General features: G+C 39.2%; 1 protein-coding gene across 1 annotated transcript in view; it reads right to left on the reverse strand.

Annotated features, from left to right (window-relative positions):
• LOC104387967 (glypican-5-like) overlaps positions 1 to 7,495 on the reverse strand; it is a 234,484-nt gene extending 226,989 nt beyond the window's left edge. Inside the window, exons 1-4 of the mRNA XM_009996768.1 lie at positions 7,469 to 7,495; positions 6,745 to 6,875; positions 2,096 to 2,155; positions 140 to 265 (exon numbers count right to left, since the gene is read on the reverse strand). Coding sequence (XP_009995070.1) covers positions 140 to 265; positions 2,096 to 2,155; positions 6,745 to 6,875; positions 7,469 to 7,495 — 344 coding nt within the window. The remainder of the gene's footprint in view (positions 1 to 139; positions 266 to 2,095; positions 2,156 to 6,744; positions 6,876 to 7,468) is intronic.
• Between the last annotated feature and the right edge of the window lie 8,353 nt (positions 7,496 to 15,848).

A 15,848-nucleotide genomic window follows, 5' to 3' on the forward strand; every position in this document is an offset into this window, starting at 1 on the left:
GACTCAATTAAGCATTGAGTGCCATTACGGAGGAGAAACTTACAAATGACAGCAATGTCTCAGAATGCTTATGAGACATGAGAAGGATATGAAGTCACTTTTTTCACTGTAAAGGGAAAACTTTTACTCATAACTTTACCTTTCTACAACATCCTCTCCATTCCAGCAGGTTGAGCTGTCTCTCATCACCAGGTCCCCATCACACAGCCTTTCTGCTATGGAGGCATAAAAGGTTCGGGATCGCTTCATGTAATTGATGAACTCTCTGTAACACAGAAAGAACACATTTGACAAGACAACAGTAACCCTATGGTTTAAGTCCCCTGTCAACTTAACCCTCCACAAAATTTAGATTTTACAACCCGTATGGAAATTACGCAATTCAATTTTTAGGGTATTTTTACTCCTAAGTATCATCCAGTCTTACTTAGTCCAGTGTTAATGCACATAATTACATACAATGGGTGGTTTTCACTAACTACATAAACACATCTCTCAACATTTAAAGTCTACACTCTACTGACTCTCTTTAAACAGATTAAAAAAATAATGAGAAAATATCATCATTAAAGGAGTGGGCTTTTTTCCTGTTACTGTAAGTGAAGATTTCTCCATTTCCTGCACATGTGAGATGAATTAAGAACACTGTCAATAACCTCCTGGGTGGAAAAGACTTCCCAGAGTTAACATCCCATCACAAACCCTGCAATATATTGTAAGAACCCCACACATACGGCAACAATACAGAAGTCATCTCCTTGAGATGTGGTGGGGTCAATTCCTGCCCATCATCACTATCCATGCCACACTCACAAGAGAAAGAAGTTTCTCTGATCATGTCTTGCACCTCCGCTGCTAAGAGGAGGCTAAGCCTGCTGGTTTGGTGAATAACCACCACTCTTGGCCAGTACAAACAGCCCACTTCTGATGGAATGGAAGTATGAAAAATGCCTTATGAGCAAACTGCTGCCTCTGGTATAATCTGATTATATTTATAATAGCTATCTGGCTAAGGTAGCCATAAAAATAAACTGTATCAAAACACATGTCAACTCAGCACACAAATTAGCCTATTTCAAAATAAGAATTGACCCTGTTTCCACAGCTTTAAGAGCTCTTGTTTGATGTAAGATGTTAAAGATATTGAGAACAAGACACAGGACACAAAAACTGAGCTAGAGCTATCATGGAGCCATCTGCTTGTCTCAGAAGTCCTTCAACAGCCCTACTGCAAAGCCAAAGGATTCACTCTGGTTTATAATCTTTCTGCCTGGCAGGCTGGAAGCGGACACTGCACTGTGCTTGGGGCTTTTGGGAGCAACAGGTGCTTTAAGCAGTATGAAAGTTCAGTGCTAGGCATCTACCCTTACAAAGTTTAGGCAGTGCTCATCTCTCACCCACAACTGTCTTCTTGATTTCTCAAAAGTGTTTAACTATCCCTTTATCTTAAGCGTGATGAAATCCTGCTCTAGATAAATTAGTCATCATATGGTTCTAAGGAACTAACTTAGACCCTAACAATGCAGGGAAGCTGTCATTTTAAACAACGAAAAAAAGAACAAATTTGGGAGCTTATGGCAAGGGACTCTGTATTTCTCCTCTTGATCACTTACAGATATGAGCACTAACTATTTACAGAGTAAAGCCAGGCCCAGACAGAAGGCCACTTACCTGAGAGAACAGGCAAAGTCAGTTATGAAAGGTGACTTGAATGCTAAAGATTTTATTGGTTCAAAATTGGAGTTTTCTTTGAAGGAGAAAAAGAGCACTCTTTTAAGAGTCTAAAGCTTGTCTTACACAGCTCACCCCAAGAAGCTTAAACTTTTTCAGCAGAGTGAAACTGACATTTCAAAATGGGATCTTAGCAAAGGCAGAGTTCTGTGTCCACCTCAATCTTAACAAGTTAAAAAAATTCTTTTCCTCAGTAGAAAACTAAACACACTAGGTGGAAAACCTACAGTATCTTAGTGCCCCACTGTATAAAAGCAGTAACCAAAGTATGCCTATTCCTAGATTACAGCTGAAACAGCAGCTTATAATGAAGATGAGCTAAGTGAAGAGACAACAAAGTACGTCACCTTGTGTTCATTCTTACCGAGAGATTTTTTTCAAACTTCTTGATTTGTCATTCTTTGAAGCTTTCAGAGGCAGAGAACTGGAATAGGCCGGGGAGAATAAGCATCAACCAGGAGAGGTTGGGGAGTAAGGGAGAAGCATGAATTCAGGCAAATGAGGAAACGAAATGAGAAACAAAAGAGAAAAGTAAAAATTATTTGAAAGAAAGGTCATCAAGCACATGCATAGGATAATACAAGAAAACAAAAAAAAAAAGAGGAAAATTGTCATGAGATTTTTCCAAAGTATAGATGCAATTAAAAATGTTAATACAATACAAAAAAAAAAATACAACTGTGATTTTTTTCTCCCAATACTTTTCAAATAAAAGCATAATTACAAATGCAGCATGCACACCAAGAAGTTGAAAATTCAGTGGTATTTAACTATAACTGATAGCAAATGGAAGAACTGTAAATACATCAGGCTATACAAGAAAACAATTACAGTTTAGAATGAGCACCATGAGGAGGGGGATACAAACAAGCAACATTCATTTTCTGGTGTAAGCAATTTTCTGTCTGTTAATAAATAACACAGATACGGTCATTTTTTGCTGTTCAGTTCTGGTCAGATTACACCACTGGAAAAAACCAACACCTTTGCAAAACAGGAGAGACAGGCTCTAAGGTCATATTGGAGGAAGTACTGTAGAAATAACTTTAATAGTTATTTAGTGCAAATGTACTCACTGATAACCTGAGGTCCCTTAATTTTAACCTTAAACATTGTATTTACTATTAACATAATGATGCAATTTTCTCCTTACATGATTTGGTACCACACTCTGCTCATGCTTATACCTGTACTCTGATGCATAAAGTAACAGCAACAGCTGGAGTAATGCAAAGAGGCTCAAAAATACTTGCCAATCCATTTAACTCTTACTGGGGAGAGCAAGCACCAGCTCCAGCAGCCCTGAGGACAGCCATATGATGGTGGCTTTGCCATTGTACATCGAGGTTACAGCAAGTGTGGCCACAGGAGGATGGGCCTGCACTGACTACCAGGTGAGTGTCACCTACCACCACTGAACAGTGGTTCCAACACAGCGAGTCAAAAATGGAAATGAGAATTTGTAACAGGGATAATCTGGACCTCCTGAAACTTCTGCCTTGGCCAGCCCGTCAGAACTGTATGATTAGTTTCCACAGTAAGTTAATTTGCATCTGGCATTAATAACCTGTTATGTACTAGCACTTTAATTTTACAGTTTTAATAAAGTCATGTGATATCTGACACAACAGATAGTTAATTTGAAGTAAAACAGATGCCCTCAACTTAAAACATCCCCATAGAAACTCAAAATTTTTTATTTAAGATGTATAAAAGATCTGTAAGTTCACAGTATAACAATGCAATTCCAACAAAACATAATTTCAAAGCCTGCCTTCTCCAATTAGGGACTTAATATGATGTTACATTTCTTTGTTAAACATAACATATTTGTATACAGAGATCTGTAACTAGTCTATGTTTAGTGGCTTGAAGTATTACATGCAGCAGACATGCCAAAAGGCAGGTATTCAACTTTGCTTGGAGTCCAGTCCCTGCCCAGAGTAGTACTTTGTGCTGAACTCAGCAATAGCATCTCAATTTACTGATTTCAATTCTGTACATGCCATGTACAGTCCCTGTACCATCATATGGTTTCAATTTTTTTGTCATCTCTACTACTTGTTATAGTAACTTCCACATGAAAAAATCACTACAGCAGCAATCCTGCCAGGTTCAGTTAATCCCTGAACGTGATTGTGTAATGAAAAAAACAAGAGAGAAAACATTAGTTAAAAAAATCTAAGTTTTTTGGCTTAATCAGAAGTAAAGGTTTCCTACCTGATCATGCAACATTTATTCAGGTTCCAGATTCTTAGACTATTGTCCCTCCCAGCATTGCATAACAAAAAATATGCAGGAATGGAATGGAGAAGAAAATCAAGAAAGATGGGAAATTCCCAAGAACTCATGAGAGCAAAAGGAGCAGAAAAGGGTTCAACTACTGCCAGACAGGATCTAGTTGCTATGCAAATTCAGAGACCATGCAGGACCCCAGTGTGCAGTGGAGAGTGAAGACTGCTTCCACCCAGAATCAAAAACACACTCCCAGAAAAAAAGATGTCAGGATAAGAAACACCATCTGAACCAGAGCTTCTCAAAGTCATTGGAAAAGGAGCTTGGTTTTGTAACTGGCCTTGCACTAATACCTTTAGAGCAAACATATGTATATAGGTGTAAGCTGTTTGGTACCAGATTTTTAAGGGCATCTTCAAGCAGTTACCAGAGAAGATATGAGAGGCCACTTCATTGTGGTTTCTCCTACAGATGCACTAAACAGAATGACTCTTCTCTTGGAGCTTGGGAATATTCTGACACACTAATGGAATGAGCCACAGTTTTTGTTTACTTGAGGACTGCTGGGTCATTTCTTCTTTTTCTTTCCTTATTCTAAAAGGCAGGAATCATGCTCCATATTCCCCTTGAATTAAGGATCATTTGCAGGGCTGTCTAATACAGAGACCGAAAGACTAGACTGGGTCAGGCCAATCCCCTGGGTGACCTTGTACCTAACCTGATTGACAGCTGATGTTATTGCTCTTCATTTTTAAATTGCCAGAAGGAATGGCACAAAAAAAGATTCATGTAATTACTCTCATAATCTAGACCCCCTGTAGCAGTTATCTGTCACCCTAAGTGCATTTTACACAACCCACTGTAGGAACAATTTCACCCATCCATTATAAAATTTTATTACCTAAAATTGCTTTTTATTGATATCACATGTGATTAAATTATAGATGATGAACAACACAGTGATGTAGCCAATCACTGTGTACTTCACTCTAATTACTGTTTCACAGTCGTTTCCAAGAAGCAAAGAACAAGCCTCATGCCATGTGTTTTAAGGGAAGTTGTGGAAAATTTAGAAATGTTCTCCACTTCTTACTAATTATGGCATGGCTCCATTGTTCTTTTTTGGTGCATAGGCTTTCCACAATACCTATCAACACTGTATTTCAGTGATGTTTTATGCTAATTATTTAAGAATGCCCTTATTGTAGTTTTTTTGATAAACTAATTTTTAGTGCACTGACTAACTCTGGAAAACTGTCCCATTTACAGTATAATAAGTTTTAGCATATTTTATTTTCCATCTACAGGTCTTAGGCTATAAAAGGTCAATAACCGAATAAAACTAGATGGTTGGGAAGGGGGTGGAACAGATCCTCAGGTGAAAAAGAACTACTGTTGTGCGGATGTGTTAGGGGGTTACCTGTTAATAGGTTGATAATTCTGCCTTTTTGGTTGCCAAGGTGTAGGTCCCAGTGAAGTCAATGATTTATACAGAAGATAGTCTAGTGCTCTGTTTTTAAAAGTGTATTTCACTAATTGTACTATGACTATTCTTTGGATTACTACTGCTGAATTTATTAATTTAATTTCCTTAATGCTCTTTTCTCTGTTTTGCATGGTAAAATTTTACTAGCTCCAAGGACTAGCACAAACTGTTGTGTTTTGGTTCTAAATTACAAAGGGATGTAATTTCATTACCACTTGAAAAATACAGATTGCTGCTCTTACTTTCATCTTAATGCAGTGTTTGTTTCATTCATGCAAGCTTAGATGAGATTTAAAATAGAAACGGATCAAAATCTCATCTTCACAACTTAAACTCCAGGCTATGGAAATTTTAATAATGCTGTCTGTCATCCACCTATCCAACATACAGAGATACACACAGACTCTCTGGGCAGATTAGATACTGTTCTCAGAGGGAGGCGTAAACCCAGCATAATTCCACTTTCCAAAAGTTGTTCCACATTAACACTGGTGTTAGAGAACAACATGTTAGCCACAAATATGTCATTTTGATTTTATGATCCTTCAGCTCTGATATCTACTCATGTATTAGGAGTGGGATTGCAAAGACATCCTTCCCTCCCCACTTACATTTACAGAAAACCAATCCAGGAGCTACATAAGTGAAAGTGAAAAGAAAGACTAGGGATACTCCTGCCAGGACCAGTGGCAGAAATTCAGCTGAATAGTGTCTCAATTGCAACACAGCTGAAGAACAGAAGCCAAGATAGACATAACAAGGCTAAACATAAATATTTCTGCTCTTGCTCTGTTACATAACAAATCAAGGTGATTGCAAGGGGTTTTATTCCTCCTCTCCAGCCTTGTGAAATGAGGGACTGACTTCACATCAGGGCAATGAATCTTTCCTTTTCACTCCTCCCTCCTTCCCACCTCTGCCCCTGGATAAGTTCAAGTCCTTAAAGATCTGAGGCATTATATTTTAAGAAATTTAGACTCAACTGTGGAAATTACTCAAGACTTTGTTGAGGAAAAGCTTTCATGACTTTCATGTAAAGTTTTTGGAAATAATGAACACTTTGGTGCTAAGTAATGACATCAAATCTGGCCTGTAAAAAGCTTTTCTTGGAGAGATCTGCAATATAATAACAAAAAGACACCTGTGTAACTATCAGTGATGGCAATGGCTGGAGAGCACACATACAAGGTGACAGAATAGTGACTCTGGTTTAAACAATGTAGTGTAAGGAACCATTAACACAAATTGTGATGCAGAGAGTTTCTTTGAAAGCAACTGTGGTTAAGGCTTACCTTCTTTTATTGTTCAGACTAGCATGAGCCATGACGAATGTCTGGGTTTCGGTCACTTCTTTCACTGGCACTATCTTGTCTGATGACAGGTTCCCTTCTTGTTGTTTGGGCTGTCCACACACTTTATCAACCTGTATGAAAGGAAGGGAAGGAAAAAACAGGTCTGAATGGAGAAACTGATTAACAATTACCCAAAGGTCTGCTTGTTCCTTGTGCCTCAGTGTTTACTGCAAGATAAGGTGTTTGGGTTACAGAAAGGATTCTTCTTTCCAGGGTGTTGGAAATAAGTCCCCTGCATAAGAATGCTCAAATTATAGAATCATAGAATCATTAAGGTTGGAAGGGACCTTAAAGATCATCAAGTTCCAACCCCCCTGCCATGAGCAGGGAACCCCACCACTAGAGCAGGTTGCACAAAACCTCATCTAGCCTGGCCTTAAAAACCTCCAGGGATGGGGCATCAACAACCTCCCTGGGCAACCTATTCCAGTTCCTCACCACCCTTATAGGGAAGAATCTCATCCTAATATCTAACCTGAATCTCCCCTCTCTCAGTTTTAAACCATTCCCCTTGTCCTATCATTATCTTCTCCGATGAAAAGCCCCTCCCCAGCTTTCCTGCAGGCCCCTTTCAAGTACTAGAAGGTGCTATAAGGTGTCCTCGGAGCCTCCTCTTCTCTAGGCTGAAAAGCCCCAACTCTCTCAGACTGCCTTCACAGCAGACCTGCTCCAGGTCTTTGATCATCTTCATGGCCCTTCTCTGGACCCTCTCCAACAGGTCTATATCTTTCTTGTGCTGAGGGCATCAGAACTGTACACAGTATGCCAGGTAATCCAGTCATGGATTTGTCACTGGATATCTGGATTATACTACCTCCTGGAGATCAGGCTGAAAAAGTGACTAATGAAACTTGCAAAACCAAACTTTTACTTAGTTTGAAGGTACACGGATTTTGGTGAAGCATCTGCCCTGTGTATCAAGAGCAGAGCCTATATGGTTTTTGAAGCAGCTTGTAACCAGAAGACAACCGAGTCTTCCAGCCTTTAACTAGACAATGTTCCCTTAAAACAAGGTGAAAGAAGTCAGCATCAACTGTCAACAATCTTTTCTTAGACAAAATAGAACAAAAAGAGAACTTCCAGCCCTGGGAATCATCAGTGCTTTGGAGCACTAACATCCCTCAGACGTTTTCCCTTATAGCCCTTCCTGAAGCCTCTCATAGGCAATTTAACACAAGACCATAAGAAAACAGATTTGTGTTTATCTTTTGTGCACTGTAGATCAGACACTGCTCCTGCATCCTGCCACATTTATTTGCTGTAGCAGCTTTAAGTGACAACAGTAAGACAAACCTCTTCCCTTTCTAATCCACAAATAAGTAATCTGTAACGTTTTCACCTACACTTAAATCCTCAAGGAAACAAAAAGATGACAAAAGAAATCCTACTGTGGGCATGGTACTATCAGAGACCTCAATCACACAGAATCCATCATCCCACACAGCACTGAATTTGGCATTTGTTCTTCAGTTTTCCATGATAACTAGGGTGACAGATTCTTGCTGGTCTGTGCATTTTACTGCATCTTTGAAATCCCTACTGAGTCTCAACTGCCTATGAGCTGAGTATTTCAGACCACAGACAGCTTCAAGTATTTCTCTCTGTGCCTTTGCACCACTATGTTGTGCACATCAGCCCACGTACAGAACAACTTCCTCTAACTTAGCCCATTCCTTTAGGGAAAATACTGTTATGTGAAGCTGAGAATTTTTTTCTGAAAAAATAGGTGAAATGAACATGAAAAGTTGGAAACTGTAAAGGCATGAGACTTAACAACAACTTCAGCTGTATGAGTTACAGCCTGGTCCAGTCTGATAGGCTGTGAAGAACCTAAAATTGTAGCAACTGAATAAGAACATACTGGATTAATCCTGTCATATCTCCAGCAGTTAGAGCAGGAGCCAGCTGCCTCACTCAACACCATGCACTGTGAATATTGTTCTGGTCTCACCAGGGATTAGCACAGCATTGTCTTAAAACACAACTTCGTGAAAGAAAAGAGTCTGTTTTAGTTCCCTCTAAACTTCTGAAAAGAATAAAACCCACAACACTGTGCAAATAAAAATGTAACACAAAAATGTCTTTTGAACCTTTGAAGCTGAAGAGAGGGTATTAAGACAGCTGGACCACATTCCTGCACAGGATACTCTCTCTTGTGCCCCAAGTTTCTGAGGTCTCCTGTAGCACACAGACTCAAATTCCCAGCACAGGTTTCTGCAAAACCCATCTTAGATTACATCATGTCACTAAAGCTCATGTCTTCGAATTACACACCTTAAATCTAGTCACTATGGATTTAAGACAGTTTCAACCAATTAGCACCAGAGTGTTTTGGGAAAGTAATGTGGTTTTGGTGTACATAAGCTATGAAAAACTCCCAAGTTTTTTACTTTTACTGTGAGAAGTTTCAAAGAGATTCATAGTCATCATTTTTGTTATGAATCAATGGTTTAAGCATCCAAAAGAAAATACTCACTTTGCTTTTATTTTGTATTTTTGATACCACAGAAATAAAATTACTCTTTAAATTGCAGAAGCTTCAGTATTTTCTATGCCAAACCTTAACTTTGGGGTTTTTCTTTTTAAGCAGTAATAGCAGTTTCCTGCATATCAAACAAAACCACAGTATTTTAAGGAAAAAATATTTCTCAGTGGAAAATTTTAACCAGTAACTTGTTAAATGAAAGGGCAAATCCCATTCCCACTTTTTTGTCATGTGGGCCTTTTAGTGCCTTTCTTCTCATTAAAACGCTTAGGAACACTAGCAATGCTCCATAATTTAAAATGCTGCCCAGACATTTTAATCTGAAGTGTGTGTAACAAGATGGAAGATAAAATAACATTATTTTTAATATCAGTAGTTCTGAAATGTCTCAGCTGAGATCTGGACTGTGTTTTACTGGGAAGAATAATAAAAATGGTATGACAGTGTCTGCCAGCACCTGATACTTAAAGGAACAAAAAATGCTGGGAAACTGGTGCAGGGGCACAAAGTGACTTCACCAGGGTCACAGCAAGAGCCCATGACAGACCACAGGTAACTCCGGGTGCCACCAGGGCTCTGGCCTTGTGCAGCTCGGCCCAACAGCCCAGCCCCAGCTCCCCAGGCAGTTCCAGCAGGACTAGGCTGGTAGCTCCTCAGCCCTCTTTTCTTCCCACCCCCTTACAGTATGAAGTTTCTTGAAGAGTAGAGTGGATCACCAGACGTTCTTCCTTCCCAACCTCTTCAGGGCAGCAAGGATGGAGGATTTCACCACAGCATTGCTTCCATGGTGTGTTCAGGTGTTTTGAAAATGTACTGCCCATGAAGGTGGTTGAGTTATCCCTATTTGACATATTTGTTTGAGATTTCAGATGAGTTAAACAGAAACTTATTTATTTGATTAATTTTTTTTATGTGGATTAACTTTGACATCTCAATGAAATCTTTTTTCTGCAAAATAAAAGGCTGAATTTACTAGCTAAGTTTGGCAGTCACAAAGTTGATGGCAAGAGAACACTTTTGTACAGAAAACCAGCTTAAAATTCTAGCTTGGACATCTACGAAAATGAGTGAATGCTGTGTAAATTAAAAAGTATGAGGCATTCCATTAAAAGAATGTTTTCTGAACCTGCAACATCTGGAATCGACTGCTACAAAATACCTTTCAGCAACAGCAAGAACATGAAGGGTTTCCCTCTCATTCTAAGGGCACCCAACTGCACTGTCAGTTTAACCCTTAGTTTCTGAATCGAGATGCACCACCCAAAGGAAAAACAGTACTTCTAAAAACAGTGGCTGGGATTTTAAAGATTTATTTCCTTGCATGTGTGATTTACTGATTCCAAGTTCTCTTAAACTGAAAGTGTAGGCTAAGTTAATTGTTCTGTATTTTTAAACAGAAGCTAAAATCCCTAAAAACTAGTATTTCTCATACCACATTATCTTTTAAATCACCAATTTTTCACAACTCTATACCCTTTTCTTTAGATTAAAGCTTTTTTACTTACACACCAATGATTCTTCTTAAATGTCTGCTATTCTAACAACCACAGCTAGATTTCTACTCCTGTGAACTTTCCTTTGTAATGAAATACAGTCATCTATACATAGATTCTTTGACCTCTTACTATTTGTTCTTTAAAAGAATAATGATTTACAATTATTGCAGAGGCTTAACAACATAAATAAGAAAAGATCTCATCCAAAATCTTTTGAACTCTTGCAGTTTGAGCAACCTTAAACATTTTAAGTCATATTTAATATACCTAATACAATCAAACATGGGAAAAATGTCATGCCCTTCTGGATACCAAGAGAATCTTATCTCTTTAAAGCAGGAGACCTTTTTACTAGTTCAGAACAGTACTTTTCTTTGATTCTATAATAGGAAGCTTAGTATCTTAAAACACGAGATTTTTCTAGTGATTGGGCTTTGAGTTATATTAAAAAAATGATATTTTCCAGCAGATTTCTGCCCCATACCACCCCCCCTCCCCCCTCCCAAAACTGTAACCCAGTTCCTCTCTTCAAGAGCCCAATACCTGGGCAAACACCTCTGACAGCTACAGCCCCCAGCCCAGGCCACCGATGGCTGCACAGGAGCCAGCACAGCCATGCTCTGTACCACATCAGCCACAAACACATTTCAAATCAGAATTGAAGTCTGCTAGTTCCAGCTGCCAAGTTTGACTTGAGCAAAGCAAGAAACTGAGCTATGGGTGAATCTGGTGCTAATTTTCAGACATGCAGTTTCACCGTGAATTCCCATTTCCTTTGGGTCAGACATACCCTTATCACTCGATGCCCAGTGGCACAAAGACACTAACAGGTGTCATTTCCTTGCTTGTCGTCTTCTGTTGGCCAAGCCATCAACTGAAGTTCATTATGTAAATACAGAATCCTCTCCTTTGGAGTGGGGATGTCACCTATGACCACAGAATTGTTGCAAAACACTCATTTCCAACGGTCAAAAGATGAGTGGAAGCACATTCATTAAAGTGTGAGCCAGAACTTATTGCTCATTGCCACTGTCTATAGCTTATTGAACAAAATCTTACACTCAAGTAAAGAGGCAAAAGCTGAGAGAAAAAGAAGGATCATTAGAAGAGAGGAAATAACTTTTGATTTTGCTTTCTTTAAAATATTGTCTGATGGAATACCTTACTTATTACAAATGCAGCATTTTTCTGGTAGCAAAGTTCAGCAATAAATAAATAAACCATGGCTTTATCAGTCCATTTTCCCAGAGGAACACGTTGTATTTCACTCAAGAGGGGAGCATTCTCCTCTCTCTGATCTTCAATTTATTGGACAATTTAATGTAAATTAACTGTTCTTCTCTGTTCAGCCTAGAGAAGAGAAGGCTCCGAGGACACCTTAGAGCACCTTCCAATACTTGAGAGGGGCCTGCAGGAAAGCTGGGGAGGGGCTTTTCATCGGAGAAGATAATGAGAGGACAAGGGGGAATGGTTTTAAACAGAGAGGGGAGATTCAGGTTAGATATTAGGATGAGATTCTTCCCTATAAGGGTGGTGAGGAACTGGAATAGGTTGCCCAGGGAGGTTGTTGATGCCCCATCCCTGGAGGTTTTTAAGGCCAGGCTGGATGAGGTTTTGTGCAACCTGCTCTAGTGGTGGGGTTCCCTGCTCATGGCAGGGGGGTTGGAACTTGATGATCTTTAAGGTCCCTTCCAACCTTAATGATTCTGTGAACTTCCTATAAGTCTTCTGAAAATTGGCAGTTAGAGAATTTGACTGTTACTAGATACTGGAGATTCCACCAAGAAGAGTGGCATTATGAATTCCTCAGGGGCAGAAAAATCTGTCAGAGTTGATACTTACTTAGACAATAAAGAATCCAGCCATGAAATTCAAATCCATAAGAAATCAGACCTTATGTGTTATCTGCTGCATCTGGAAATACCAAACAGCTGGAATTACAGTAATAGTTCTAGCTTCAGTTTTCGAATCAAGATACAAATGTGCCAGAAATAAACTACAAAGTCCTGTAAAAGAGCTCACATTCTGAAGAAATGAAAATAAACTATAGGCATACCCTGAAAAATTATAAAGAGATGGAGATACAGATATTCCTGATATTTTTATGAAACATCTGGACTGCTGTTGCTCATAGGCATATCTCACAAACTTCCTTAAACAAGTAAGTCAACAGGAAAGCACTCTTGTCTTACCAAGAATGCAGAAGTAATGCTGGAATGCTATTTAACACAGCTGACATGAATGAACTGATGCTGAAATCTATTTTCAGTTCCCCAACCTAATCTCATCTATTTCAGCGATCTTACTTGCTTTGTTGTGCTACTTGTCTGCACCCAAAGCTGGGGAAACTCCACCCCTGTACAAGTGCACAGGGATGAGGCATGTCAACAACCAAACTCTAAGCATGTCTTCTTCCTTCTCCATAACTGCAACAGAAAGTCCATCAGAGGTTTTTCCAGAAATGGCTCAAAGGTGCAGAGATGGTAACTTTAAAGCATGTGAATGTCAGCTTACAAAATTGTTTGACAACAAGTTATAGTCTGAGACCCTCAAGCTTTTTCTCTGGGGACTATAGCCCCCATACAAAAAGGGGAAAAACTCTGTGTTATTTAGTGTCTTAAAGAGCTGGAAACTGAAATCAGTAAATCCAGAAGCTCTAATGAATTTCCTTGCTAAAAATGTGGGCTATAAACTTAAGGCAGCGATTTCAAGGTCAAGGAAGGACCAGTTACACCTCACCCACTGAACAGAGTACCTAGAGCAATGTTTGCTCAGAACAGGAACAAATCTGTCTCACTAGTACAGAACAGGCAGATACAAATCACAAAGCTGAAGCAATTCCTAGGTCTGTTGACTGAAAAACATGTACCCTTACAAAAGTTCACAAATTGTAATGTCTTCCTTAAGAATACGCCTGGTTAGTGCTTCTTCTTTAATGAGCATTAGCCTAAATGATCTCAGAGGACCTCCCCAACTGCGGTAGGTTCAATCAGGTAGGGAGGTAAGCCAGTAGCATGTCTGCAGTCCCAGCAACCCCCTTCCAAACTCAGAAACGCATTCCCAGTTTACAGGCATACGTATAAAGAGGGGTGTATGGGAAGATGTAGAAATAGTCCTAAGGATTTTCAATATTGCATAGGATGTCAACTCAGACAAGTTGGGGCAAGTTTCAAGCATATAGAATTTACAGGTGAATAATTCACATGCCTGCCATCAACCTCTTCTTACATATTTCTCAGGGTCCAACCTGAGGTATTCAAAGGCCAAGTAGTACTCATGGATGTTGATACAAAAGGTGTTCCTTAAAGACTCTGTTCAACTATACAACAATTTATCTTTCTTCCTTTTTAACTTAAAAGGTCTATTTTCCAGGCTCTAGCTATATTGAGAAAGGAAACTGTTCAGCAAAAGTGGAGTAGCAGTAGTATTCTGCAAAAGGCCTGAAATTGGTTCTTGAAAAAAGAAAAGTGCTGTGTTAGGAGGTTTTCAGCTTGTGTGAATCAACATTTTTGTCTTCTGTAGGTTCTGTCTGCAGGATAAGAGACATCCTTTCAGGTATCAACACTGGACACACACATAATGGTCAAATTCTGCTGCAGCTACTCAAATGAATCAAATTATTTAAGGTCTTCCCCCAAATTAAAAATGCAAACTATGAATAATGAGAATTTGGGGCCTCATTTTACAACATCTTTAAGAAAGAGTGGTTAGATGATCAGTACTGAGCCAGGCAACTGGGCACACCATGAAGCCTGCATCTGAAAGCATACATACAGGTTTTGCTCACAGGTAGCTGGGGATTTCAGGAGAAACAAAAAATAAGGAACTATGTTACATGAGAATAGATATTTCACAAATTCCACACAGCTTACCTCTAACAAGTTTTCACCATAAATCACAATTATGTTCTTTTCTGCTCACACTGCCTTTTAAAATTCCATACAGTGGTCAGGGTATCAGTAACTAAAATTAAGTCAATAGCTTTAACTATTTTGTTAGGAGCTTTTAAAACATATTTGTTCAAATTGTATATATATTTACCCAGCTGAAAAGACAAATGGTAATCATTTATAAAGCCAAAACAAAATATGAACAGCACCTGAGAGGTAATGACAGCTCCCCTCCTCCCAAACAATACCCCAAAGATTCAGTACTAATCTCTCCTGACAGTCAGCTTTTGTTAGATGTGACATTTGTCCTTAGATATTGACAGCCTGGAAAGGTTAAGCTCCATTTTGTAATTAATTGCAATAATATAGTATGGAAAGAAAATTCCATTGGGAATCAATCCAAGTGAGTCACTTTAAAAGCTCTCAGAAAAATTAGGTAATGTTGGAAGATAACACAAGAAGAAAATCAATGAAGATTTTTTTTTCAAAATTCCCTTTTATCACTTTTCAAATTAATTGCAGTATGTCAAAATGGTATTGCATGTTATGTGTTTATTATTTAGTCCCATTCTAATGAAAGCAATTATGAAAATATTACTGGAATTGCTTTTATCACTGTGAGCTTAAAACTTAACTAAGAGAAGCACTTCACAGTTTGTTCTTCAGAGGTTCAATAACCAAGTACAAAAAGTAGCAGAGAAGATCATACATCTTACGAACACACTCAAAAAAGAAAACGAGTTCATACCCTTTTAGAGTTCCCCCACTCTGCAGGTGTTTTACAGACCAAACACCAAGCGCTGCAGTTATCACTGCAGACAGAAGTCCCTAGAGCAGACCAGGTTCCCAGTGCCACCACCACCACACCTGGCTCCAATCCCTCCCCAGCAGTCAGGTCTGACACCACCCCACCTCTTCTGGCAGAACCAGATGAGTTTTCTTGGCCCTCTGCAGTCAAAGCAGTCAAGCCTCAGTAGGAGAGTTCTGCTACAGTTATTAATAAGGGTCTTTTTTAGCTGACCCCGTTTGAGACTGCTCCATCACTGACTGCAATGAGGGCAGGCAACCTCTAGGAGCAGGCACTGACAAGCAGAAAAGATCGTATCCATAATTCAGATAGGTCACCAGCTGGCACAGGCAAAAGACCACCTTTCCTTAGATTTAGGTACTTCC

The sequence above is a fragment of the Chaetura pelagica genome, unplaced genomic scaffold (assembly GCF_000747805.2).
Source record: "Chaetura pelagica isolate M959 unplaced genomic scaffold, ChaPel_1.0 scaffold264, whole genome shotgun sequence".
Classification (NCBI taxonomy): domain Eukaryota; kingdom Metazoa; phylum Chordata; class Aves; order Apodiformes; family Apodidae; genus Chaetura; species Chaetura pelagica.